The sequence below is a fragment of the Myotis myotis genome, unplaced genomic scaffold (genome assembly GCF_014108235.1).
Source record: "Myotis myotis isolate mMyoMyo1 unplaced genomic scaffold, mMyoMyo1.p scaffold_m19_p_17, whole genome shotgun sequence".
In the NCBI taxonomy this organism is placed as follows: domain Eukaryota; kingdom Metazoa; phylum Chordata; class Mammalia; order Chiroptera; family Vespertilionidae; genus Myotis; species Myotis myotis.
In genome coordinates, this window is record NW_023416321.1 from 34,397,427 (window position 1) to 34,423,764 (window position 26,338).

Genomic DNA, 26,338 nt, shown 5'->3' on the forward strand with positions numbered 1-26,338 from the left:
CGGGTAGGGAGGGTCATGCTGCCTCTCTGCCAAGGTGGGTTGACCCATTAAGAGGCTCTTTTTAAAAAGACCAAAGCATAAGCAAGAAGATCCCTCTAGAACAGCAGTTCTCAACCTGTGGGTCGCAATCCCTTTGGGGGTCGAACGACCCTTTCACAGGGGTCGCCTAAGACCATCAGAAAACACATATATAATTACATATTGTTTTTGTGATTAATCACTATGCTTTAATTATGTTCAATTTGTAACAATGAAAATACATCCTGCATATCAGATATTTACATGACGATTCATAACAGTAGCAACATTACAGTTATGAAGTAGCAACGAAAATAATTTTATGGCTGGGGGTCACCACAACATGAGGAACTGTATTAAAGGGTCGAGGCATTAGGAAGGTTGAGAACCACTGCCCTAGAACATGCCATTCCCCGTGGGGTTTCAAGACCGGGCAGCCTGGAGCTTGTTAGGCAGACAGACGTGGTCTCCCTGAAGACAGTCACAAGGCATGTCCCCCGGGGAAAGTTGCTTTGCTTTGTCTTCTCCGTTTGCTCGGCCAGTCCGTCAGTCAGTAACATTCCTGCCACGTGCAGGCTCCTTGCTGGTCCTGGGACTGCGGGGCTGGCTCCGGCACAGCCCTGCCCTTGACGAGCTCGCAGCCTCCTAGCTGGTGAAGCGCGCTGTACAGCCGTGCCACTGGCCCCCAGGAGCATGGCCAGGCACCGAGTCTGCACCAGGTGGCACGGAAGGCTTCCTGGGGAAATGTCGCTGTGATGGAGACGAGGATGAAGGGCACTCCAGGTGGGAGGAACAGCATGTGCAAAGGCCACAGACTGGCCCCCTGTTCCAGCCCGTGGAGCGAGGGGTGGAGAGTCTGCACCTGAGCTCATGCAGGTGCAGCCCCACCTGCGTGGGAGGCGGGAGAGATGGTCACGCACATGAGGGGCGGAGCACTCGACAGGGACACAGGTCGGCTGCCCCTGCCCGCCCTCCCCAGTGGCGGGTCCCCTAGGCCTCCCCTTCTTTCCAGTAGGGCCTGGCAATTACCACCTTCTCCAGCCACGGCCATTTAGGAAATGCCAGTGATTAGCGATGGTTATCGTGGTAATTAAAATTCCCTGGGCACAGCTTGGCCAATATTCATCAGTATCTGCAGTCGGGCTGGCCGTGCCTGAAATCGTAATGAAAGCCTGGAAGCAGAGCACACGCCGGTGCCACGGAGAGGACTTAATGCCATTGGCCACCCCAGGCGAGTGCCATGGCGGCTGTTGGGGTCTTTCCTCATTAAATGGCATTTTCAAAGTCGACTGCTTTGCTGGCCTTATCACAGCAAACCACACGCGGGGAGCAGAGTGGGGCTCTGCAGCCTTGCACAGCTTCTCCAGATGGTGACCCTCTCCTGCTCTGTGGCCCTAGCCGTGGTGGGGTGGGGTGGGGTGGGGTGGGGCGGGGATTAACACCACGGAGGGTTTTTCCTGCCACTGGGCTGGGGGAGGGGGCCAGGCACTGATGCCAGGCTGTGGGGGTCGGGCCTGGGTGCAGGGAGCAGAAACCACGTGAAAAGTTACTGTTGTGCATTTTGCAGAGTGAGGGTAGGCATGGAGGCGAGGGGAGGCCCGAGGATGCACATGGATTGGCATGGGGGGAGGGTGGCTGCTCCGAGCTCAGCCGAGCTGGGATCCCTCACACCTCGCCTCACCAGTCCTGCTCTCCCGTGTGGAAGGCATTCCCCAAATACTGACCGTGTGTTCATGCACCTCCACCCCGGTGTGCCCTCCACGCTGGGCGATGCACCCGTGTCCCCTGCCGGAAGGACTCAAAAAGTGCTGCTCCTCCAGCTGGTCCAGGGTCACCAGCCAGTCTGGGCTGGTCAGGTCTCTGCCCACCGTGATGGCATGAGGCCTTCACCGGACTTCAGTGCTAGCAGGAGGGAAGCAGACAGACCTCAGGCCCCGTTACAGGGGGCTCAAGGAGTAACTGACCTGCCCACTGGGCCCTGGGGAGGCACTGACGGCTGGCAGACCCATGGGATCCCTGCCTCTGCTGAGCATGAATATCGGGGTGAATTGTATGAAGTTGACAAGGGGGTTATAGGTCAAAAGTGGTTGAATACCATTAGAAAGGTAGAATGGTGTATCAGCCGTCCCATGCAATTCAACCTACTAGTTTAAATCCTGTGCTCGTTATACTGTCTTCCCAAAGCATTTGGCTGATCAGTGTTTTTTAAGGGGGGAGAGGATGGAGATGAACTGTAGCAACAGGAGGTGAGGCTGATGGCGTGGCGCCTGACTGTGATAAAATAACCAGGTTGGGCAGGCAGCTGGGGCTGTGGGTCTCCCTGGTGCTAGAGGAGGGACTGGGAGCATGCAGCTGCCTTGTGCTCTGGAGCTCATGGCCAGGGAGGCTCACGGCAGCTTGCTCTGCACTGGCATGCCCTTCCTCTTCATTCCTCTTTTAATCTGAAACAGTCAATCCATTTGATTAATTGCAAGAACTTGGATGAAACCCTCAGGCCACTTCCCCAGGAAGGCAGCAGGCTATGGAAAGGAACACATTCCAACCAACAACCCGTGCTGCCAGTTCAGCCACTCAGCAGTGTTCACTGTGTCAGCACCTACTGTGTCAGGAGTGTGCCGGGAGCCTGAAGATACAGGGGAGTGAGCAGAAGCACCCTGCCCCTCCCTCTGGGTGGTGGTAGGTCCTAGTGGGAAAGACAGATAAAGATGAAAGTGCCAGACGAAAGGTGGAAGCAACCAATGAATGGATAAACAGACTGTGGCATATCCATACAACGGAATATTATTCAGCCTGAAAAAGGAAGGAAATTCTGACACATGTTGCAACATGGATGAACCTTGAGGACATATACTGTACTATATGATCCCACTTGAAAGCTGAAAACCACACAAGAATGAAGAGTGAGCCACATCTCGGAGCCACCCTCAGAGTGGTCCCAGCCACTTCCCTTCAAACAGGATCTTGGCTGGCCAGGCAGGAGGGGAGTGTGCCCTCCACCCGAGACGGGGTGCCCTGGGGTGGCAGCAGGTCCCCATCACCCATCCCCCTGCAGCACCTAACTCTGGTGACCTCAGGACCTGACAAGGCCTCCCCCAGCCCATCACCCCAGGGGCACTGCTCCTGAGCCGGGTCCCAGACCAGACCCTGGGTCCCACCAGCAAAGGTAGTGCGGTTGACACTTAGCACCCCAATGGGGACTTGGCTTTTCTTCCTGGAGAAAAAAACATACGTCATCATCTCACGTACACACACCCGTTGACCTGGCGGGCAGTTCCGCTCCCCAGATGTTCCCAGGCGGTGACTGACACCTGTGATGACGTGTGTGCAAGTGATGGTTGCAGCTCTGCTCCTAAGGGGAGAACTGGAAACAATTTAAATGCCCATCCATGGGGGGCGAGTGTAAATTTCACAAGTCCAAACTGTGGAGCCATGAAAACCTGATGGTGAAGACCATTACTGTTAACACAGAACAGCAGCTACGATATAAAGTTAAGTGGGGGCAAAAACAAACTACATGAAGTTCTTTAAAAAAAAAAAAAAGAAGTGTGTATGCCCAGGAAAGGGTGTAGAGTATTCCCAGCACAGTGCTCAGCGGGGCTCCCTCTGTGTGGCAATGTTGCGAGTGACCTAAAGTTGCTTCATTTGACTTTTCTGTTATTGTCCTCATTTTGTAATCTGTGTGTGCATTTCTCTTCTAAAGGCGGGGGGGCAGTTTCCATGGCAGCGGTGGGGAGGCAGTGTGTGGGGTCCTAAGCCAACCCAGCCCCACCGTTCACACATGGCTCTCGAGAGCTTCTTTGCTTGGTCCCCCGCTGTCCCCCTGTTGGGGGACAGGAGGCTGACGTGTTCGGCGGGGGGCAGGCAAAGCCAGGGCTGATGGATGAGCAGACCTTCGCTTAGCAGAGGGAGGCCAGTGAGTCACTCACCCTCCCCATTGCCTCCCGCTGGGGCACCTGCACTCAGGAGCCAGGCAACGGCTCTGCAGGGACAGGGCGGCCTTGGCGGCTGCTACTCATGCGAGTTTTCTCTCCCCGTACGGCACTTCCCTCCCCGCCGGGCGTCCATCCTGCAGGATGCTTAGTGTCCACGCTGAGAACCCACTGAAGAGTCATCACCGCTCAGCCACGTTTAGTGAGCGTCTGTAAACTTCCGGGGTGAGACTCTGGCCTCCAGTGCGGAGGTGAGGCCAATAGCGTGACGGGTTGGCCTCGGGCAAGTGGCTTAACTTGTGAGGGCCTCAGTTTTTCCGCCTGGAAAGTGGGAATAATAATAGAACTTCCTCAAAGACTGTTAACACACCAGGTGCCTCTGGGAATGGGGAGGAGACTTTTCGATTGTGTGCTTTGTGAATTTTAAATCATGTGCGTGTGTTGCCCATTGAAATAATAGTTACGTATTGTAGGAGGGCTGCAGAGAGGACCAGCGAGGGCCAAAGGGGCCCCGCGAAGCAGGCATCCACCGGACGGGTTCAGTTACTCAAGGGCCCCACAGAAGCAGGCCCTTCTGCACAAGGTAGCTGGGAGGGAGGGTGAGCGACTCGTGCCAGGGACAGGGCTTGGACGCTGGTCCCGTGCCCCGCACTCTGGAGCACGAAGAGGTGACTGCTGGCCGCTGGGAGAAACAGATGCCCGTCACGCACTGAGTAAACAGCCGGTGCTGTACCGCGAAGGGCTCAGTTTATGCAGACCCTGGACCAGGGTTGAGTTTCTCTATGAAAACTTGCCAGTTGGTTTCAAGTGGGAAGCGCGTGTGGTTCGTCCTGTTGGAGAGCCCGGTGGGCTTGGCACAGTCAAGGCTCTGAGAATTCCTGCAGTCACCGCTTGGTTCAACCCAGTGCTTGCCCGTGTGCGTCCTCAGGACCCTTTGTTTCTGCCGGGTTTTGTGTGAGAGGAGCCCCTGTTAACAGCCCACGGAGCGAACGTGGTGCGGAGGAAGTCTGGGGAGACTCTGGCCTTCTCATTTTAAACTCTCCCTTTTGAGTTGGGGACTTGGTCCACGGGCCACGTTTGTCGATGAGAGGAGGAAGGGACAGTGACAGTCGTGAGCATCCTCTGCTGAGTGGCTGCTCTGTGCCTGGCACTGGGCCCTGGGCCTACGTTCATTTGCGTGTCTGACTCTCATGCTGCCCTGGGTCTCCCACTGTTCCTACATCCGGTGATGACACTGAGGTGATGAAACTGGGTCAGGGTGTGTCCAGAGCTCACAGTTGCTGCGTGACGAACCCAGGATTCAAGCCGCCAAGGCCTCCTCTTGCCTGAAAGGGTCGCGCCTCCCTTCACACTCCCACTCCTGCTGCAGGCCACAGTGTGTTTCCTTCCTCGGGACGGAGATTGGGAAGCACTGGCTGTGGTTGGAAGTAGTCGTTGGGTGCAGGGGCCCCTCTCCCTTGCTGCTCTTAATTCTGCTCTGTGTCTGTCCCAGAGATGCGGGCCCTCTCTGTGCCCGCTGCGGATTGTCTCATCCGGAGTCCCTGTCCACAGGCCTCCAGTCCCTGCTGGCCCAGCCCGCCTCTTCCTCCAGCCGCCAGAGCCTCCGGGGAAGGGGCTACTGAGACATTCTACATTCCAACTTAGCACCAGGAGGGGAGGGGGGTCTGCGTGGGAGCCTGGAGCAGGGAGCTGCTCTGCATCCGGGCTCTAAGCGGGTGTCTCCCCCCTTAGGTCTGGAAGAGGTCGGGGGCCTGGTTCTACAAAGGGCTCCCCAAGTACATCCTGCCCCTGAAGACCCCCGGCCGGGCTGATTACCCCCACTTACGACCTTTGCCTGTGGAACCGGCTGAGCAAGAACCCAGAAGCACGGAGACCAGTCGAGTCTACACGTGGGCCCGTGGGAGAGGTAAGACCCCCTGTCCCCTCTCCCGGGATAGCACTGACCTTCAGGCCATCAGCCGGCCGGTGCCACGGGCGGGCACCAGGCCAAGGCCACCACATTCTCCTCGGGGCTCACACTGGTGTTTCATGCCTCTCTGTGCCCTGACTCCCCGCCTGCACCCACGTGGGTGGCTGGACCTCAGCACAGTGGTTGTTTGCAGCCTGAGGGTCTGTTTCACAAACAAGCGCTAACTTGGGGGTGGGGTGCCGTGAACAGCACTGGATCTTTGCAGAAATGTGATGTCAGTTGAGATTTTGGGCAAAGTATGAAAATGTGTCTTTTCGAGGTAGGCCTGTATCATCTCTTTTCAACCCTCGTCTTGTGTCTCAATAAAGGGGGCTCTTGGCTTCCCTGGTCCTAGTGAGGAAGTGGCCTTGTGCCCGTGGTGGCTGCCCTGACGTGGGTGCCTTCCAGGTACCCGCTGTCAGAAGGGGAGCTCCGCCCACTGGTAATTAGCATAGTACCTGGCGTGGCAGATGTCTCTTGCAAGATGCTTTCATGTTCATGGTTTTGCTTTCAGAGTTCCTGGTCTCACAACAGGCTCTGAAAGTGGACAGGGCAGGTGGTTAGTAGCCCCATTTTATAGATGAGTAGCCTGAGGCCCAGAGAGAAGGAAGGGCTTCCTGTGTGGCAGAGCTGGGACCAACAGGCAGCGTCCTGCTCTCTGGGCTCTGGCTCCTTCTGCCCCAAAGTGCCTGAGTTTCAGCCCAAGACTCAGGGACTGAGGGTCCTAAGTGAGATAAGGCCAGAGGGGTGAGGGGTTCATCCTGACACTGGGCTTTTAGACCCAAGAAAATAGACACACAGCTGCTTCCGCGGGGCCCTCGGCGTCTGTCTTTGGATTATGACTTGGCAGCTGCCTATCTTTGTACCATTTGGGGTGGTTTTTTTCTTGTTACAGAAGTACGGCGTGTTTATTATAAAATTGTGAAGGTTGTCAAAAGATATAATTTAGCAGGAAAAAATTCCCTATAGGTCTGCCCTCCCAAACATCACCAGCAGTTAGCACCTTGGCATCTGTTCTCCGGGCATCCTTTTCTCGGCATCACTCGGCTCCTTCTGCAGCAGCAGGCCTTCCTTGGCCATGAGTTCACCGTCCCTGCCATCACTGCCACCGACAAGCCCCGTAGGGACCACCTGCAGGCACAGACTGGCAGGCAGAGTGAGGGGAGCAGGCTGGGACTGGCACGCGGGGGCGCTGGGGCTGGCCAGCCTTGGAGGGAGCCTGGGGGAAGTTGTTGGAGAAGCGGCTCCCTCCTCCCTTCTTTCCCGTTCCCACCCTCAGAGCTGGGCTCTCTCGGGTTCCAGCCCAGTCAGGGTGAGTCAGGGTCCCTCAGGCCGGGGGGGAGAGACGCAGCCATGGAAACAGAGGCTGTGGACACGGTCAGGTTTAGAATGTGGCTGAGTGGGTTGAGGAGGGGAGGCCCTGAGGCCCCCACCCAGAGGGGCCCTCGGTGCCCTTTCTGCTCCGGCATCTCGATGGTGCACACGTGCACACACGCACACACACGCACACGCCATCTCCTCCTCAGCCACACAGACACAGATGGCCTTTCGGTTACGTGGGCGAGGAAGCAGCAGCCCGTACGCTCCGAGAGAGGCCAGGCCATGTGGAGGCCCCTCTGGGGACTCGCTCTCCCTCTGCTTCCCAGAGCACAGGGCGCGGCCTGTGCCAGGCCCAGCACAGGCTGTGACCATCCTCCCAGTGCCCGCAGAGGAGGCCGCCCTTCTGCTCGGCAGGTGGCCCCGTGTCTCACCAGGGGCAGCAGGACCGCGAAGGCTGGTGGCTCTGGCAGGTTGTGGAGGCTCAGGCGGTGTCTGCACCCACCAAGAGCAGGGTGCACCAGGGATGGGTGGGCTGCCTGTGGTGGGCAGGACTGAACTTGGGGCAACCGCAGTCGGGGCGGGGAGGCAGGAACAGGTGCTGGTGGAGGAGGCAGGACAAGCAGAGCCATTCAGTGCGGGTGGCGTAAGACGCCAGAGTGTCCCCGGTTTGCAAGGAAGGGCGCCAGAGAGCCCCCCGCAGGCCGACTGCCCCTGCTGCTTCTGGGCCGATCCTGGGTGGCTGTGCTGGTCCTCCCTGATGAGCCTGTGCAGAAGCCAGGATCTCTGCTTTTTTACTGACCCGGTGTGCACTCACAGAGGCTCTCGGCGGCTACCGGATACTGTGGGAGACCATGGGCCTGGGCCGGCTGGATTCAGCCTTATAGCTGGTCCTGAGTCTGGGGACAAGGGTTGGGGAGCCCTCTTGCCAGCCCCATGCCAGCCCTTCTGTGGCTTCCTGGTTCATGTGGCTTCAAGGTCAAGTCTGTGGCAGCCCCAGGAAGACTCGGCCCTGCCTGCCTCTAGGAAGCCCCCCAAGCTGCCAGGGGCTGCTGCCTCCCTCTGGGTTCCTTCTCAGGCCGGTTTCCCTCAGCTGTCAGGCTCCTGGCAGCAGGCAGCTCCCAGCAGGCAGCCTTGGGAGTGGGCACAGGGACATCACCAGGCCTTTCCAAACCACTGCTGACTGGGGACCCAGTTGGTGTTTCTCTCCCCATCCCCAGCCCCACCATCAGCCCAGGTGTGGTCCAGGTCAAAGCTTGTCTGGTAAGCCCAGCCTTCATAGCACCCCATTCAGCCAAAACTGAGCTTGAGGCCAGGTGGGAACAGTGACCAGCACTGGGCTGTGGCCTCCCCACCACACTGAACGCTGCATGTGGGCGGGGCCATGGCTCTCCTGAACAGGCACGGGATAGACATTATTCAATGAATGAATGAACCACCCACCTGCTCCAGGATATTTGAAAGACCTTGGGAGGGGTTTCATCAGGGCCTGCAGGCACCTCTAGGTCAGGGGTCTGTTGAGCAGCCCCAGGGAACACACGGGGGGGTGTGAGAATCCCCCCGCTCTCTGGAGGAGTCTCTCATCCCAGGCCACTGCCTCAGGGACCCCAGGGTCAGCATCCCCCTTCGCCCCGAAGTCTCTGCTCCCTGGCACCAGAGCTGATTCTGGTACCAGCGTATTCTCTCTGACCTACTCCCCTCCACACCCCGCCCTGTTCCTCCATCTCTCTCCCGCTCCCTCTCCCAGCCCTTGGGCTGGTATACCTGTGGCTCCCAGCTTCCCCCCACCCCATTCCAGCCCACCCTACTTTCTTGCTCCTGCCCTTTTGAAGGAGGAAAGGTAATCAGTAGATACAAGCCATGAACTTTTCAGTCCACAACACATCGGATGAAATGCATTGATGTTTCCGAGGCAGGTTCCATTTCCTCCTCCTTTAAATTCTCTTTGTCCGTTTTTAATTACGTAAACACACATAATATATGTTAACAGATTAATTCAAAGGTGCATGAAAAATTAAAATCTCTCCCCTTGCCATCATCTCAAGCAAGCCTCTTCTTCTTTCTCCCTGCTCCTATAAACACATACTTGACATTGGGTTATGTTTTGTTTTGTTTTTAGTAACAAAAATAGGCTCTTACCCATAACTCTGCGCGTTGCTTTTTTCACTTGAAAGAGTATCATGGGCATCCCTCCAGATCAGTAGATATAGATTTTACTTTATTATTTTTCATGGCTTAATAAAACCCCATTATATCCTGTATTGTTATTTAATTATTCACCTATTGATGGACATTCCACGTGTTTCTGGCTTTTCATACTGCAGGCAATACTGAAACACTCTTCTATGTATGTGATGCTTTTATTACCAGGGGGTAGGTTTCCCAAAGCAGGTTTGTGTGTTTTAAATTTCAATAGACATTGCCGATCTATATTCCAAAAGTGTTACAGTCTTTTATACTCATTTATCCCTGCGTCCTTGCTTGCCATGAATAGTACTGATAGTTATCATTTTGGCAAGTATACTAGATGGAGAATGACATTTTATTATTTTGTACATTTGAGTATCACTTCCTATCTTGATTATTCATTGATTATTTAGGTTTCCTCTTTTAAAAATTACCTGTTTAACTCCATTGCTCATTTTTTATTAAATGATTTTCTCTTATTGATGTGTTAGGGATACTAAATAGGTTGAAAATAATTTCCTCCTTGACTTTACATTTTATATAATATTTTGACATTCAAAAACCATTTTTTTTTCTTAATTCTTGTGAATTTAAGCATGTCTTTTGCCTGTGGTTTCTAGGTTTCCTACTTTGCTTTGAAATGTCTTCCTCTCCAAGGTTAAAAATATCTGCTAGCCGAAACCGGTTTGGCTCAGTGGATAGAGCGTCGGCCTGCGGACTGAAGGGTCCCGGGTTCGATTCCGGTCAAGGGCATGTACCTGGGTTGCGGGCACATCCCCAGTAGGAGGTGTGCAGGAGGCGGCTGATCGATGTTTCTCTCCCATTGATGTTTCTAACTCTCTATCTCTCTCTCCCTTCCTCTCTGTAAAAAATCAATAAAATATATTTTAAAAATATATATATATCTGCTAAAGACCTGGCCGGTTTAGCTCAGTGGATAGAGCGCCGGCCTGCCGACTCAAGGGTCCCAGGTTCGTTCCGGTCAAGGGCAGGTGCCTTGGTTGCGGGCACATACCCAGGGGGGCGTGTGCAGGAGGCAGCTAATCGATGTCTCTCTCTCATTGATGTTTCTAACTCTCTATCCCTCTCCCTTCCTCTCTGTAAAAAATCAACAAAATATATTTTTTTAAATCTGCTAAATAAAATGTTTAAGTATTATAAGAATAAAAGGAAATTACTTTAAAATTATAAAATTACCAAAAAGAGGAAAAAATCGAAATCAAATATATTAACTGATAAAGCACTGAAGCCATGTTCTATCCACATGCAAACCAGGAATACCCATCATCACCACCATTCATAATCTTATATAGTATTTAATGTAATAATGCACAAAAATAAAACAAACTCTTCCTATTGGAAAAGAGAAGAAATTCTCTTACTTGCAGATGGTGTGATGGTATAGCAAGAAAGTCCAAGAGAGTCTACTAGGACTCTCCTAAAACAACCCACTAGGATTAATAAGAAAATTGGGGAAGTGATAGGACACAAAGTAAATCAATAGTTTACACTCAAAATAAATCAATAGTTTTTACCCTACACTGACTAATTAGAAGTAGAAATGAGGAAAATCCATTCAGAATTGCAACAAAAATTACAAAATGCCTAGAAACAAATTTTATGAGAGAATTAATTATAGGTCCATCATGAAGAAAATTATACAATCTTATCACAGGACAAGAAGTAAGACAAGAACAGAGAGGCAGATAAGAATCGTGATCCCTCCAAATTAGTAAGTATAACAACTATCTGATTCCCAATGGAGTTTTTGGGAAAAAGTGAATTCAAATGTTATCATTATCCTTGGATAAACAAAAAGTCGCATAAAATGGAATATATTCAGCCTTAAAAAGAAAGAAGCACTGACCCATGCTACCACATGGATGAACCGTGCAGACATTGTGCTGAGTGAAAGAAGTCAGAGACAAAAGGCCACACGGCGTATGATTATATGAAATGTCCCGAACAGGCAAACACTTAGAGACAGAAAGTAGAGTAGCGATTGCCATGGGCTGGGGAGGTGAGGAAATGGGGAGAAGCCACGAATGAGTGCAGGGTTTCTCTTAAAAGAGATGAAAGTGTTCTGGAATTAGATGGTGGGGTGGCTGCACGACTTTATGAATATACTAAAAGCCACTGAATTGTGTACTTTCAAAGGTTGAATTTTATGGTACAGATACACATTTCAATAAAAAAAAAAACTTCATAAAGAAGTTAAAGAATAATTTAACTAAATGTTTTTTTAAAAGAGAATAGCAAGGGTAGTGGGAGGAGTTGGCCGACCAGATGGTAAAGCTTACTATAAGGTTACTTTAATCAATAGAAACAGTAGGATATTGACTCCAGAACACAGAGAATAAGTAAATAGATAAGTGGAGCCTGACAGAGGGGTCACAGACCTAAGAATGGACGCTGAATATCGGTAGCTTTTCAACTCAATGGGGGAAAGAACAGGTTTTATTTAACAACTGGAGCTGGCATAATTAGATTCCCATCCCTTTCCGTGTGCATCCAGAAACACATTGCAGATAGATTCAATTTCTAAATGTTAAAAATAACACCATGAATGTATTAGAGAAAGATGAGCCGTGGTTGTTTCCTCTGTGTTATCGCAAGGAGAGCCGGTCGCACTCTGGCACCCACGGGGCAGGTGGCTGACTCCCTGTGTGTCCCTCCTCTGGACACGGGGTGTTGGTGTGGGCCAAGGACTTGCCTGCAGGCCCCTTTGGTGAGCCCCCTCCCAGCCTGCTCATCGTAGGACATTCATTCTTTCTTCGGGATGGGGTGACCGGGGTTCCTCCTGGTGACTGGCCCGGGCCTGACCTGGCTACTTCTAGGGCAGCGGTTCTCAACCTGTGGGTCGCGACCCCTTTGGGGGTCGAACGACCCTTTCACAGGGGTCGCCTAAGACCATCGGAAAACACATATATAATTACATATTGTTTTTGTGATTAATCACTATGCTTTAATTATGTTTAATTTATAACAATGGAATTGGGGGTCACCACAACATGAGGAACTGTATTAAAGGGTCGCGGCGTTAGGAAGGTTGAGAACCACTGATCTAGGGAGAGGTCTCCACCCTCCCACCCATCAGTCCCCATGAGTGTGTGCTCCATGCTTCTTTTCTGGCCGATCATTGCTCCACGTCTATGGCAGCTGGAAGTAAAGTCAGCTTTGCACACTCCCAGGCATCCCTGTCCCCCTGTGAAATACTGGGTGGAAACGATGGAACTAGTACTTCAGGCTCATAGGTCCTAACCCTGGGACCCCTCTCCTGCGGGCTTCTCTCCTTTGATCTGGATTCCCGCCCTTGAGTTGTGTGTAGAGAGATATTTGTTAGGAGACGAGGTGGGGGATACCATATTGATCTTGCATATTTGGATAATAAGAGATCACATTTTTTTCTCACATATTCGAAAGCTTAGAGGAAGGCACTGCAGCATTGGTTCAGCAGCTCAGTGATGTCAGGACGGACGGCTTCACAAGTCTTGCTCTTTCCTTCATGGTCCCACGATGGTTGCTGCAGTTCCAGCCATCAGAAGGGAGGGAGGTCAAAGGGGAGGCTGGGAATCAAGCCTTTAGTTCTGCAGCCTTTCACTACGATAGGAGCAGGCGGGGGCGGGGGGGGGGGGGGCAGTACTAGTACTGGAGGACCCTGATTTCCTGTGAGAGCCGGAGAGTTGAATTTCTCTGACGGAAGCCATTGCATGTGGAACTTGCTCTCAGAGAGGACTTTGTGCTCCTCGCCTCCAGTGCCAGGGATGCTGAATATGATGGGCTGCTTCTCCTCTCCAGCCCCAGGCTGTGACCACGTGGCAACACTGCCTGGGGCTGCTCTGGGGCTGGCCTGCCCGGCCTTCCCCAGCCCAGGCTGAGCACCCGAATGGAAAGGGGGTTGGGACTGAAGCCCCAGGCCTGGCATCCATGCAGTGTTAGTGGACTTTCTAGGGTGTGTGTCCTCTTCTCAGCTGGGGGCGGAGCTGGGGTTCCTGGGAGCCTGAGCCTGGGTCAGCCTCTCCCAGGGAGCCTGAGGCCGGGGAGTGGGGGGACTCGTCCAAAGCCTCCATCACTGCCCTGTGCCTGGCGGACTGGGAGGTCCTTTCCGCTTTGTCCTCTACCCTGGACCCCAAAGCCCCCGGCTGAGCACAGGCAGGTGCCTGACCCCCCCCTCACCACCACCACCACCACCATGAGGCAAATTCACTTTCCCGTGTCCCCTGAGGCCTGGCCGCACAGTCCCTCCCGGCCCTCCGCGGGAACCCCGCACCCCGGCCTCAGTCGTCTCCCCAAGCCTTAGAGCCAGGCTTCCCGGAGGGATTTGAACAGAATTACACACGGGTTCACTTCAAGGGCTGTTCTGGAAAAGTACTTAAGTCTTGGATTTGTTCCAGTTGAGTCGTTTTCAGAAAAATGGGCGTTTCATTATCACTTCGTGGGTCTGGTAGGTTTTAAATAATTCTCTTAAAATTCTGAACTGTGGTTCTGTTTGCAGGCCTGTGAAAGCAAGCCCCGGGTTGATCAGGTTGAGCCGTCTGGTTCCGATAGGCCTACAAATGTGTCCCTGGGCTCGTCCTTCCCCATCACCCCTGGGCTAACCTTCCCACCCCCACGCACCCTCTCCTGCCCCCTGGAGAAGTCGAGTCATTGGGTGCTGCGCTGGCCCCAGCCAGAGCGCCATGACTCACGGTCATTATCTCCTCTGACGCTCAGAACAGCCCCGGGGGCAGCTGCAGACGGCAAAATTGACTCTTAGTGATGGATGAGGAGGGGGAAGTCTGCCCAAGGTCACGCAGGCTGCGGCCAAGAGGGCCTGGCACCGGGCTCCTGAATCCTGGCCCGCACGCCTCCCTCTGAGTGCAGCGCGGAGTGGAGCGGCTGCCCACATCGCCCCACATGCTGGCTGGCTGCTTTCGGGCTGGGTGGGAGGGTTCTGGTTGCCAGGAACAGCCGCCGAGGCCAGCTCTGCCAGGCTGCTGAGGAAGGTGTCCCCGAAGCAGGGACAGAGACAAAGGCTTGCAAGGCCGATGGGGACAGGAGGATGGCAGCAGCGTCTCCTGCTTCTCGGGGAGCTCTTGGATCAGCTCCATTCCCCACCTCTGCCTGCTCAGCAGCTTGTGCTCAGCAAGTCTGCCTGCCCTTCCGCCTCGGCACCTGCCCCACGCTCAGGACCCCGCTCAGCGGGGAGCAGGTTGGCCTGGCTCATTTCTGCTTAGGCTGCCTTTTCCTGCATCCAGCCTGTATCCTGTCAGACATAATAGATGGTGTGGCCAGTGAGGGCTGCTTCCCCCAAAAGCAGAGCTGGGACCGAGCAGGGGAAACTCGGTGTGCTCAGTAGCCAGGGAGCCACAGAATTGGGTGCTTTGTGGCTGACAGGGTAGTGAGCTCCCTGTCACTGGGAGCGTTCAAGCAGAGGCCGGATATAGTGGGTTGAGGAACTCGCTATGGGCTTATGAGTGTGTGTCCGGAGTCAGACCCCCATCTTGTAACCAGGGCTTGGGGGATGGAGATGCAGCCTTTGGCCCAAGATGGAGAAAGCCACATGGCCCGCGAAAGCCTTGAACCCAGGGCCTCTGACTATGTCGCACAGAGCTGCAGCCGACAGGGCTAATGAGCAGTTCCGTGGCAGCCGTTTTTCCATCGCACGCATATGCTGTTTCCTGACTTCTTAACGCAGCGTGCTATTTATACCAGTAGATCCATTCATTCTTAATGAGCCACAGTTGTGGATTGTAAAATGTTTTATTTTCAGGATTGCTCACTGCCCAGAGCCAGCTGTTGCTATGCCACTTTCCTCCTTTCTCCGCTCCTGAGAAGTTAGCATTTCCGAAGCTCCTCAGAGCTCTCAGCTGCCCGCCCCCCACTCAGCCCCAGTGTTTCCCTAGCAGGCTCTGGACTTGCCATTTCTGTCACGTCCTCCTGGACATGAGGCATGAACTTCCTGCAGCCTTAGGAGCAGCGGGGAGTGTGTGTGTGCTCAGGGGGCAAGCTGGCCGAGGCTTGGAGAGGAGGCAGAGCGGAGCAGGAGGGCTTCCAGGTTGGGAGGTGGGATTCCACCTGCCGGAGGGTTGGACCGTTGCCGCTGTGATAGGTCGAACACCGGTGGAGCAGTGATTCGATCTGGCTCGTTGCTTTAAATTCATTGACAACTTTTTTAAATGTGGAGATTTCCCCTTTGAAAGAATATGGAGTAGCCCAGCCGGCGTGGCTCAGTGGTTGAGCATCAACCTGTGAACCAGGAGGTCACGGTTCGATTCCAGTCAAGGGCACATGCCCGGGTTTCGGGCTCAATCCCCAGTGTGGGGCGTGCAGGAGGCAGGTGATCAATGATTCTCTCTCATCATTGATGTGTCTCTCTCTCTCTTCCTCTCTGAAATCAATAAAAATGGGGTTTTATTAATTTTAAAAAATAAAAGAATATGGAGTATTTCTGGCTGCTTTTTGGAAGTCAGAAGGCCTGCCAGGACTGCCCCTCCCTGGAGAAATTGGATAGGCTAAGTGGCAGCCCCCCCATTTCACACAGGGCCTTTGGTCTCGGGCTTGTCCCCGCCCCTCCCTATAGTTTCTGACTCTGGATAATCACCCTTGCGGGGTTACTAAGAAAAAAGCAAAACAGTTCCTGGGGACATCCCTAGGAAAAGAGAGAGAGTAGAAGTTAGACCCGCAGGGTCACTGGCTCCAAGAAAAGTGGGCATGCTGCTCTGTGGCAGGGAAGGGTTCTCACATCCAGCCCACTTCACCCCCTGACCACCCCCACCCCCCCCCCAGGACCAGTGGGAGGCAGGGGCTGACCATCACTTCTCTGTCCCGACTGCCGACCCTGAGCCACACGTCCTGCCCATGGTGGCTCTATGCCTTCCGCGTCATCTCCAATAAGCGCTTCAGCGTCAGGCCTTGCGGAGCTGATGTGTTTTAACGGGGGACATCCGGGCAGGAAAACTTCAGTGTTTTGACGTCCCTCCTCTCTGGACCTTGGTTTTCCCACGAGTAGGATGAGGCTGTGGGGCTGGGACAGCATCTGTTGTCTTGCAGCTCTCGTAGCTCACCGTGCCAAAGCCACGGGAGGAAACTCTGGAGGAATTCCTGGCAGGTGGCAAAGCTGCTCCCAGACCATGCACGGAGGCTGCCTCTACTGCAAAGAGCAGCCCCATTTCGCACCGGCCCGCCCTCCTCTCTCACATGCACGTGCTGAGCTGCCAGTGAGACCCCATCAAACCCGCCCAGCACCCCTCCCCCCCCCTCACCCCCACCCCCACACTGTGCCTGTGCTAAGTGTCTGCTAAGTGTCCGTGAAGTCACCGATGCTTCTTTTCAAGTCCTATCCCCGGGATCAGCTCCTAGGCCTCATTATCACCTTCGCTGGCTCCTGTTTTACTGCCTGTGTGGGTTCTAGAATCCTGGGGAGTGGACGTACCTGAGATTTATATACCAGTATATATTTTTTTACATATAAAGATCATAGAAACCACCAAATACCCACATGGAGACACAGCCTGAAAGGACCGTTAGAGGGGAGGGATGGAGAGTGTCTCGGAGCCTCTGGGGACGGTGCTGTGTGTCCAGACCGGACCCGCCTGGCATGGCGCCTGAGACCACTGACCCTCGGGTGTAGGTCTGCCGCTTGGGTCCAGGAAAAAAATGAACAAAAAGTCATGGTCAGCTTTCTCCGTGGCTCCGCCAGTCGTTTGGGGAACCGAATGCCACCCAGCCCACCAGGGGCAGGAGGAGGGCATGGGATGCCCAGCCCACTGTGGGCCCCACTGGGGTAAACACTGACCTTGGCCTTCTCAGCCCTTGGTCTGCTCGTGGAGCTGCCTTCTGCCAGGCCCCGCTGAGGCCTGGGTACCGTTTGCCCCAGTGCTGAGTGGCCAAATCAAAACGGCAACATTAGCCCTGGCCAGTCTGGCTCAGTGGATAGAGCGTCGGCCCACGGACTGAAGGGTAGCGGGTTCGATTCCGGCCAAGGGCGCGTAGTACCTCGCACCTCAGTTGCAGACTCGATCCCCGGCCCTGGTCGGGGTGTGTGCAGAAGGCAACCAATCGACGTGTCCCTCTCACATTGATGTTTCTCTCTGTGTGTCTCCCCCCATCCCTTCCACTCTCTTTCTAAAAGAAGGGGGAAAAATCAATTGAAAAATATCCTCAGGTGAGGATTAACAACAAAATAATAATAATAATAATAATAATAATAATAATAATAATAATAAATCAAAACTGCAAATAAAGCAGCTGCCGTGGATCGCATGGTGGCTGGTGAAGGCTGTGCCCAGTGCAGTGCATCTGCTATTTCAGGCAATCCCCTGAAAACCTGTGGAAGGGGGCAGACTCTTGTCCCATTTTACAAATGGGGAAACTAAGGCATGAAGAGGTCAAACAACTTACACTGTAATCTTGGCGTGGACAGAACCCCTGCAGCATTCCGGAACTCTGCCCTTCCCCGACGTCCCCAGGGAGGGGGCCTGGCCCCTCCTGTGTGGCCGTGTTTAGGAGAAGCCATGCAGGCCATTGTCTTGGCCTCCGGAGCCCTTGGTGAAGCCAAGTACCAGCCCAGTGCTGGTGGGTGTGAAGAGCGGGGCCGCCCCAGACCAGAAGCCCTGGGCCTCCGGAAGCTGCCTTCGCCCCGCCCCTGCCCCCAGCAGCCCTCCTGCCTGTCTTGGCTGCGTGGGAATTCATTTCCCAAGAGCAGCAGAAGGCCCTCATTAGCCACACCAGAGGTCAGGGGCATGGCTGTCGCTTCGAATTTGTCCAAACCTGATGACAGCCTCGGCCGATGGGTTGATTCCAGCTGCAAAGTGAGGTCCGGGGGCTCCTTGCCCCTGGTCTGAGCGGAAATAGGAAGGCAGGGCCCAGCGCCCCCCACCCCATCCCCAGTCGGCCTCTGGCTTCGTTCAGCTCCGGCGTGCAGGGCCTGTGCGGGCTGCGCCTTGGGCAGTAGGGCACACCCTCCCCAGCTCTCACCTGTCTCACCAAGTGAACCTACAACTTAATTCCGCCCACTCTGCATTTCTCAGCCTTTGGGGACCTGGGCGAAGTGAATAAACCTGGACCCGCCTGCCCTGTCTGTCTGACTCCAATAAAGCCTTAGGAGATAGCAGTGCCCGCCCCACTCAGCTCAGCCACTGCCTCCCGCGGCCTCCTGTCAATCACAGGCGCAGGCGCTCAGATGGGGCCAAGCCGATCTCCCACCGCCGTCCAGGAGCCGCAGCAGAGGCTGGGAGGGTCTCTGTGCCCACTGACCTCCCTACAGGAGGGAGGGGCCAGGCCTCCTCTGCCTTGGCGGCCCCTGGGTCCAGGCAGACCCCGGCTGCCCATTCCCACACCCACAGGCCTGGGCAGGGGCTGGCATTCCACCCCAGCAGGGAACCTGAGGGACAAACCCAGAGGCCAAGAAAGCCAGAGCTTGAAGGGATATGACTGAGAGGCCTGGGGGGAGCAAGACAGAGACACACAGACAGAGAGGCAGAGAGATGAGGCTGCAGAGGGAGAGAAACTGACAGAAACAGAGAAAGAGGAACCCAGAGACAACCGGTCCATGTTTCAGAACTCATGGAGACACCCAGACACACCAGAGGGAAAATAAGACAAGAGACGCAAGGGCAGCTTTAAAAAAAGAAAAGAAAAGAAACATTGGCGAGAGAAGCGCAAAGAGACAAATGAAAAGACAGACACGGGGACAGAAAGAAGGAGAGAGAGAGCTGAAGCAGAGGAAGTAACGAAGACACAGTGCATCCCAGCAAAGAGGTAGGCAGGAGGTCTGCACACGCTGGCTTTCATCTCTGCCTAAGTCGGAAGCAGTAATCTGCCAGAGGGAAACAGGGCAGAGCACACCTAAACCAGACTAGCCCCTCGTCCCTGATGTGCCTGAGCCTAGAGCCTTTCTCTCGAGCCAGCAGGGCTGTCCTGGCCCCAGCGAAGCCCACCTCTGGCTTTTGCTTTTCCCGTTCTCTGTCAGAGATGCGGGGCTCACACCGGCGCCAGCATTTCTACCTATAAATCAAGCCCATCCTTGAATCCCACCTCTTCCAGGAAGCCCTCCCTGACTCCGCCCCTCCCTGAACCCTCGCTGGCTCTCCTTCAGAGTAGGATGTTCTCTCTGAAAGGAGCTATTCTTATCTCCCGTCCATCCATCTCTGGTTCTGCCTGGAGCACCTCAAGCAAGGACAGGACCACGGGATTCTGGTGCTGGCGACCACATCACTATTGATCTGAGGATTTGTCTTCATTACCCGGTGCCTCCTGTCTGGGAGCCCAAAGAAGGGAGTTAATTAAAATCAATGGTGAATGGATAAACAAGCACAGAAAACCCTCCACTCTCCAGCTCTTAATTCCCAGCCTGGGCTGGGCTGACCCTGCAGCTGTCCCCTTTGACCGCCTGGGCGGGGGACCAAGAAAGGAGGGTTCCCCGTGACCCTCCCCGCCTCACAGAGAAAGCAGTGAGGCTCAGGGTGGTCGGGCAGGGAGGGAGGCTGTCAGCCTCTCTGGCCACCACCTGGCCAACCCCTACAGGGACAGGATCCCTGGCTTTGGGGCCACCTTTCTCCTAGTCCAGGCCCTGACTCAGTCTCCAGGGCCCTGAAGGGAGTTTCCAAAACAAAGGAAGACAACCAAAGGACTTGTATGCATGCATATAAGCATAACCAATGGACATAAGACACTGGGGGGTAGGGGAGGCTAGGGGACTGTCTAGGGCGGGGGGGAAAAAAATGGACACATATGTAATACCCTTTGTAATACTTTAAGCAATAAAATAAAATTTAAAAAAAAAAAAAACAAAGGAAGAGCCTGCTCCTCTGGCAGGGCCTCGGCTTGGGTTTGGAAGAAGAGCAGGCGCTCTGTGCACAGTGCTCTCCCCGCCCCCCAGGGCCCACTCATCCCGTATCCATGGCAACTGGCCTCAGACAGCCCCTCCCCCCTGAGCCGTCCCTGGCTCAGGCTGAGGCCACCAGCTGCCTGCTCGTCCCATTGGAGTGTCCTTCAGAGGGAGGCTGGAGGAGGCGCCTGCTTGGGGGACAGGCCAGCCCTTCTGGAGACGGAGCTGGCTCGCCACCACCGCGCTGACCGCCGTCCGGTCCTCCCGTCTCTGCGCAGGGCCGTCCTTCCCTGGGGAAGGTTCTTCAGAGAGCGGTCAGCGAGTAGGCAGAGTGCCTGCTGGGCCCAGCGCCGGGGGCTGCGGGAAGGAGCCAGATGCGCCTTAAGGTGTGGCCGCACCCTCGAGTAGTTCCAGGAACAGGTGGGGAAGTCGAGGCAGGCACTTGTAGGAAAAGAAGTTCAATGCCAGGTGGTGTCCTTGGGAGAGCGAATGAGGCCTGTCTCCCCCATTACTCCCCGGGGCTGGAGAGACTTTTCAGTCGAGGCACAATTCGGACGGGTCCCTAGAGGGTGAATTGGATTCAGATTTTTAAAATACTTACAGGCTTCCGCTGACCGGGTGGCTCCGTTCGTTGGCGCGTCATCCCATACACCAAAAAGGTTGCAAGTTGGATTCCTGATGGGGGCACATAGCTAAGTTGTAGGTTTGATCCCCGGTCGGGGCACATATGGGAGGCAACCGATCCATGTTTCTCTCTCCCTTCCTCTCTCTCTAAAATCAGTAAAATCATATCCTCGGGTGAGGATTAAAATATATATAAAAGTACAGGCTGGTATAGCTCTTTAAAGATACATTGCCCTCTGTCCTTCATGCTCTTACTTTATTGGTAGTTATTATTGTCTCCATTTTTCAGATGAGACGATTGAGGTTCAAAGAGATGAAAGTATTTGCCCAGGAGCGGCCGGGGCAGAGCCAGAATTGAGCCCTCGATGTTGAGGCCCCTGCCTCTGATGGGGAAAAGGCCCAGAGAGAAACCCTGGGCAAAGGGCATGTAGGGGGGACAGAGAATGAGCCGGCCTGCCTGGAGGGGAGGATCTGGAGGGAACAGGGCTATTTGGTGCGGCTGGACCGCGGGTGCCCTGCATGCTAGCTGCGGAGGAAAGAGCAGGGTTCCAGCGAGAGAGAGGCCTGGGTTCAAGTCCCAGCTTGGCCTCCAAATGGCCTTTGAAGGCATCTGGTGCCCTCAGTGTCCTGCAAGGCAAAACTTGGGGAGATAAGCTCCCCTGGAAAAAGTGAGTCCTCCCTGCGAGATTGGCCTGGGCTCCGGACACAGTGACCCCAGAGGCAGGCCCTGCATGGGGAGGCGCGGACTGTGAGCTCAGGATGACCCTCAGGTAAAATAGCTCCCGTTTAGCAGGCACCTACTATGTGCCAGATGGTGCCCGTGTGCCCTCTTTTAATGCTCACAGCACAGAAAGGAACCCATCCTCCCCCGTTTCATGATGGACCTGCTGCCCACAGAAAGGTGAGGAAACTGGCCCCAGATTACCCAGCCGGGAAGTAGCAGAGCCAGGACATAACTTGGGGCTGACTCAGAGCCGGTGCCTCTTCACCACCCCACACTTCCCTTTTGCTGCCACCAAATGGAGCCCCAGACTTGCCAGGCGTCTGGGGAGGATTCAGACTGCAGGCCCAGCCCTCCCCGGTCTCTGTGGAGACAGCTCTGGGACCTTCTCCGCAGCCATGTCAGCCTGGGGGGCTGGGGAAGGCTAATTGGGGGTGTCTGTGCATTCCCCGGGGCCTTATTATCTTTCCTATACATTAAAAAAAAAGTGTTGTTTTTAGTATGCAAAATTTTCCACCATCTGCTTTGCCTTGGCAGAATGTTTGCTGAAAATATCTCTCTTCCTCTCTAATTCCCATAATTTCTGGGGCTCTGGGAGCCTCCAAGCCGAACAGCTCGCAAGTGCCTCCCGAGCTCACAGGCTGCCGGCTGTCCTTGTGCCAGGCAGGCGGGTGTCGTGTGGCCCAGACGTCGCGTCTCCCCACCTCTCAGCCCGAGAGGGGCTTTGGGGTCTCTCCACTGATGAACAAAACTGACCCGAAGAGAAATCCTAGAATTCAGACCCAGAGTCGCTGTCCGGGTTGGCCTCTTTGTGTGTGTGATGGCGCACTGTGAGGTGCCCAGGGTCACAGAGGTGGTGGCAGAGCAGAGCCAGGGAACAGGTCCCCAAATCCCAAGGGAGGCGAAGCCAGGATCCTGCCAGTCCCCTGGACCGGCCCAGGCAAGGCGTCTCCACAGGACCCACTGCAGCTGCCACACCTATCCTTTCAGGCAGTCTGGAAAGACTTTCCAAAACAGAGGACTTCCCCCCCACCTTCATGTGCCAAAACTCTGAGTTTCCATGGCGATAGTCAAATTGCAAATCCATCCAAGATTGGGGGGGTGGCGGGGAGAGCTGGCCTATCCCCAGAGAAGTGGGCACGGCTGGTGCTGGTTTTCATCCTCAGCAGCAGACAGCCCATCAGCATGATGGGAAAATCTCGGGGGTGTCAGGTCTCCCAGCAAGTGGTCCAGGGGCTCAGCCTTCGCCGGAGGGGAAGGCCCTCTGTCCTGCCTGCCTCATGGCAAAGCCCAGGTGAATCCATTTGGCGATGCCTCCTGGGGAAGCTCTTGGGGCTGTCTTCCTCCTGGTGCTTTCCCGTCTCCGGTCTGAAAAATCAGGCGTGGGCAGAATACAAGCATTCATCACCCAGCCATCCTAGACTCAACCTTTGGGGAACTGGAGAGGGAGGGGGATCAGTCTGCAGACACACAGAGTGTTTTGTTGAGGATGGAAGAGCAAGGGCCAAAAGATTTATGAGCCTAAACGCTTTGTTAATAGACCTGGAAGATTTACGATAGCAGCTGCTGTGCGGGGAGAATGGTAGTGACGGCCATCGAATGGCAAATGAGCCAAGGTTGGGGTTTCACAAAGGCCTCCACGCTGAGCCTGGCCCGGCTCGAAATCCCAGACAATGAGCAAGGATGCGTGAGCCAAGGGGGGTGCATCCGAAGGGAATGGGTCTCGTCAGCTGGCTGCTTCTCTGCTCTATGATGCCTTTATGAGCTCATTGTCATCCGGGGCCCTCCGTCCGCCCCTTCCATGCCCGCAGCCCTTTGGGTCCGTAAAAGGAGACAAAGAACAAGCTGACTGATTGCAACTTGAGGAGGTCTTATTTTTTCGAAGCCTTGTGTACCCGATCCCACCGCCAGGGTTGGTTCTGTGGACAAGACACACCCCTCACAACAAAAACTGCTCTCCCTCCGTAGCCCAGCACAGTCTTCCTGCAATTTAAACCCACGCCCATTCCCAATCCAGTGCCGTGACCAGGTGCACAGATGACAGGAGGGGAGGAAGGGGAAGCAATGAGATCCGTGAGCTTGCCACTGTAACCCGGGCCTAGGACAGCCTTCCCGTGGTCTCCTTCCAGTTCTTGGTGTTTTGTGCTTTTTGGCGTCTGCCCTTTAGCGCCAGAGGATCCTGGCATTGTTTTAACGCCATGGAGCCCGTGTCCCCCTGCCCCGGGCTTGTGAAGATCCGGCGTGTCTAGCGTGGAAGAGATGGCGCGCCCTGAGTCAGAAAGGGTGACCAGATGGTCTGTAAGCCTCTCGGTCGGGGGGAGCCTGTAAATACTTTAAAAATCTGAATCCAGCCCTTTGCCCAGGGTTTCTCTCTGGGCCTTTTCCCCATCAGAGGCCGGGGCCTCAAGGTCAGGGAACCCACGGGTTGGTGTTTAGTCAGTCAGTGAGTTAAAGATACTTAAATGCCTACAGAACCAGCACCAGTGAAGCCCGGTCTCAGTGGAATCGCGACCAAAGAAACCCAGCCCAGGACCTGAAAAGCAATTGCAAAGTAAGATAGGCCTCTCCTTGCTTTTCTCAAATACTATGGGAGGGGCATAGGGACCACCACTCCTCCCGGTCCCTGTCTCCTCTTGAGTCTATATCACAAAAGCCCAAGATGCCTTCCTTGAGGGCGGGGATTGGGGGGGGGGGGTGGAGAAACAGGCAGAAAAGGCAGAATCCTTGAGCAGACAGAGAAGGACCCGCTGGGACACTCAGGTTAGCATCACTCTTGCCCCACCCACCTGGATCCGGCTCTGCCGAGGGGGAAGCACACCAGCCTGATTCAGGGTGTCATTTGGCCCCGGCCCGCACGGAGCCCCGGTTCTGCTGGGGAAACACCTGCATAGACCTGTACAGCAGAAAGTGGTTGATGCCGTTGTAGCAGAATGCACAGGCGTTCGGCCAGCCGGGCGCGGGGGATGGGCAGGGCATTCTGGGCCAAGGGAAGTGAGACACTGCAGGAGCGGCTAACTGGCAGTTTGGCAAGAGCTCCAAGCCGTGGGGCTGGAGGAGCCTGGGGTGGGAGAGCAGGTTGTATGGATGAGGTGGACAAGTGGACAAAGGTCAGGAGCTTGGGCTTGGGCCTGTAGATTATGAGGAGCCTTTGAAGAGGGTAACTAGCACTTGTGTGTCAGCTGGGGCATCCCCGGCTGTGCAGGGGGGCGGGGCCTGCGGTGGGGCCAGGTGGGAGGTTATCACAGGAATCCAGGCTGGAGACGATGAGGCTTTGAGCTCAGCATTGATTTGAGGACCATTTAGGAGGTGAAACGGTCAGGACGTGGGGATAAGGGAGAAAGAAGAGCTGATTGGTCATCAGAGCGTCACAAAGCACCTACTGTGTGCCGGCCCCTCTGCTATGGAAGCACAGGTTGAGACTCTTAGGGCTGAAATGGTCAGTCAGCTCCAACTCTCTGGTTGCTTGGTGTGTGACCTGTGCCTCCGTTAGCTGGCAGGTGGCACAGGCTGAAGGCATGAAGGCTTTCCAGAAAGCTCTAGATCAGCGGTTCTCAACCTGTGGGTCGCAACCCCTTTGGGGGTCGAACGACCCTTTCACAGGGGTCGCCTAAGACCATCGGAAAACACATATAGCCTATCAGATATTTACATTACGATTCATAACAGTAGCAAAATTACAGTTATGAAGTAGCAACGAAAATAATGTTATGGTTGGGGGTCACCACAACATGAGGAACTGTATTAAAGGGTCGCGGTATTAGGAAGGTTGAGAACCACTGCCCTAGACCCAGGTGGCAGCTACGTGGCACAGGTCCTGCCGTTTCCCCTCCAGTGCCCACCGTGGACCTCCCTGCCGGCCCGGGCTCTCCTCTCCTTCCTGCTGGGGGTTCATGCAGCCCCAGGGTTCTCCTCTGCACGGGCTCCCGAAGGGGCCCGGCCGGTCCGATGAAACCGCTTAGCCATCCTTGGCATAGATCAATTTTGTTTTCAATCTCATCTCCCACCAAATGGGTCCCCATGGCACAGGGCTGTTTGGCAGGTTGACTAAGATAATGTTCGCTAGGTACCCAGCACAGTGCCTGGCAGAAGGAGCTCAACCCCTCCTAACCTCCCTCCTCACCAGCATTTTGCATTTCCTGGATCAGACACTCGTACCCCATCTGCTGAGTTAGTCGCCTCTGAGAGCTGCTGCCCTGTAATCCCAAACCTTTCTGTACATTTGTACTTGTTATGATTACATCATTTAATGAAACGTTATGTAAATCGATGAAAAGAGTCAGAAAAAAACACACACAAACAGTTGTCTCATAAAAGCCAGGGCCTTGGGATGTCTGGATAGAAGCCACTTGCTTAAAATAGCGATTGGATTAGATGTGGGCAGGACGACGGCCGCAAACAGGAGAAGGAAACAGGAAAGGAGAGGATTCTGCCCTCATCTGCGTTCCCTGTCTCTAAGCTCTGCTCCCATGTGTAGACCCTGAACCTGGGAATCACAATCAAACACGCGTGCAGTTGAGACAGGAAAGACCCGAAGAAGCACCCAAACTCTACAGCAAAAGATTGGCAAGTGGATGTACATTTCTATGCTTAAAATTACAACAGAATGCTCACCATATGAATAGATCCTGTACGACGACTCCCACCGGTGACGAACCAGCCAAATACGGTCCCGTTTAGTCCAGAAAAGAGGATTTCTGCCGCAGGGGGTGTTCCCTGTGAGGGCTTCCCTCCTCTCCGTCTCCTGGGAGCCCAGCCCATCTGCCCGGCTCCCTCCTGCACCCACA

The 26,338-nt window shown here is 54.6% G+C and overlaps 1 protein-coding gene and 1 long non-coding RNA gene across 5 annotated transcripts in view; one reads left to right on the forward strand and one right to left on the reverse strand.

Annotated features, from left to right (window-relative positions):
• Positions 1 to 26,338, forward strand: part of RPH3AL (rabphilin 3A like (without C2 domains)) — a 133,733-nt gene that overhangs the window by 100,350 nt on the left and 7,045 nt on the right. For all 4 annotated transcript variants that reach the window (XM_036340949.1, XM_036340948.1, XM_036340952.1 and 1 more), the window contains one exon: positions 5,679 to 5,853. In XM_036340949.1, coding sequence (XP_036196842.1) covers positions 5,679 to 5,853 — 175 coding nt within the window. The remainder of the gene's footprint in view (positions 1 to 5,678; positions 5,854 to 26,338) is intronic.
• Positions 20,204 to 26,336, reverse strand: LOC118671893. Its single transcript, XR_004972917.1, has 3 exons — positions 26,166 to 26,336; positions 20,811 to 20,884; positions 20,204 to 20,650 (listed from the first exon to the last, which is right to left on the reverse strand). It is a non-coding gene; the product is annotated as an uncharacterized LOC118671893 (long non-coding RNA).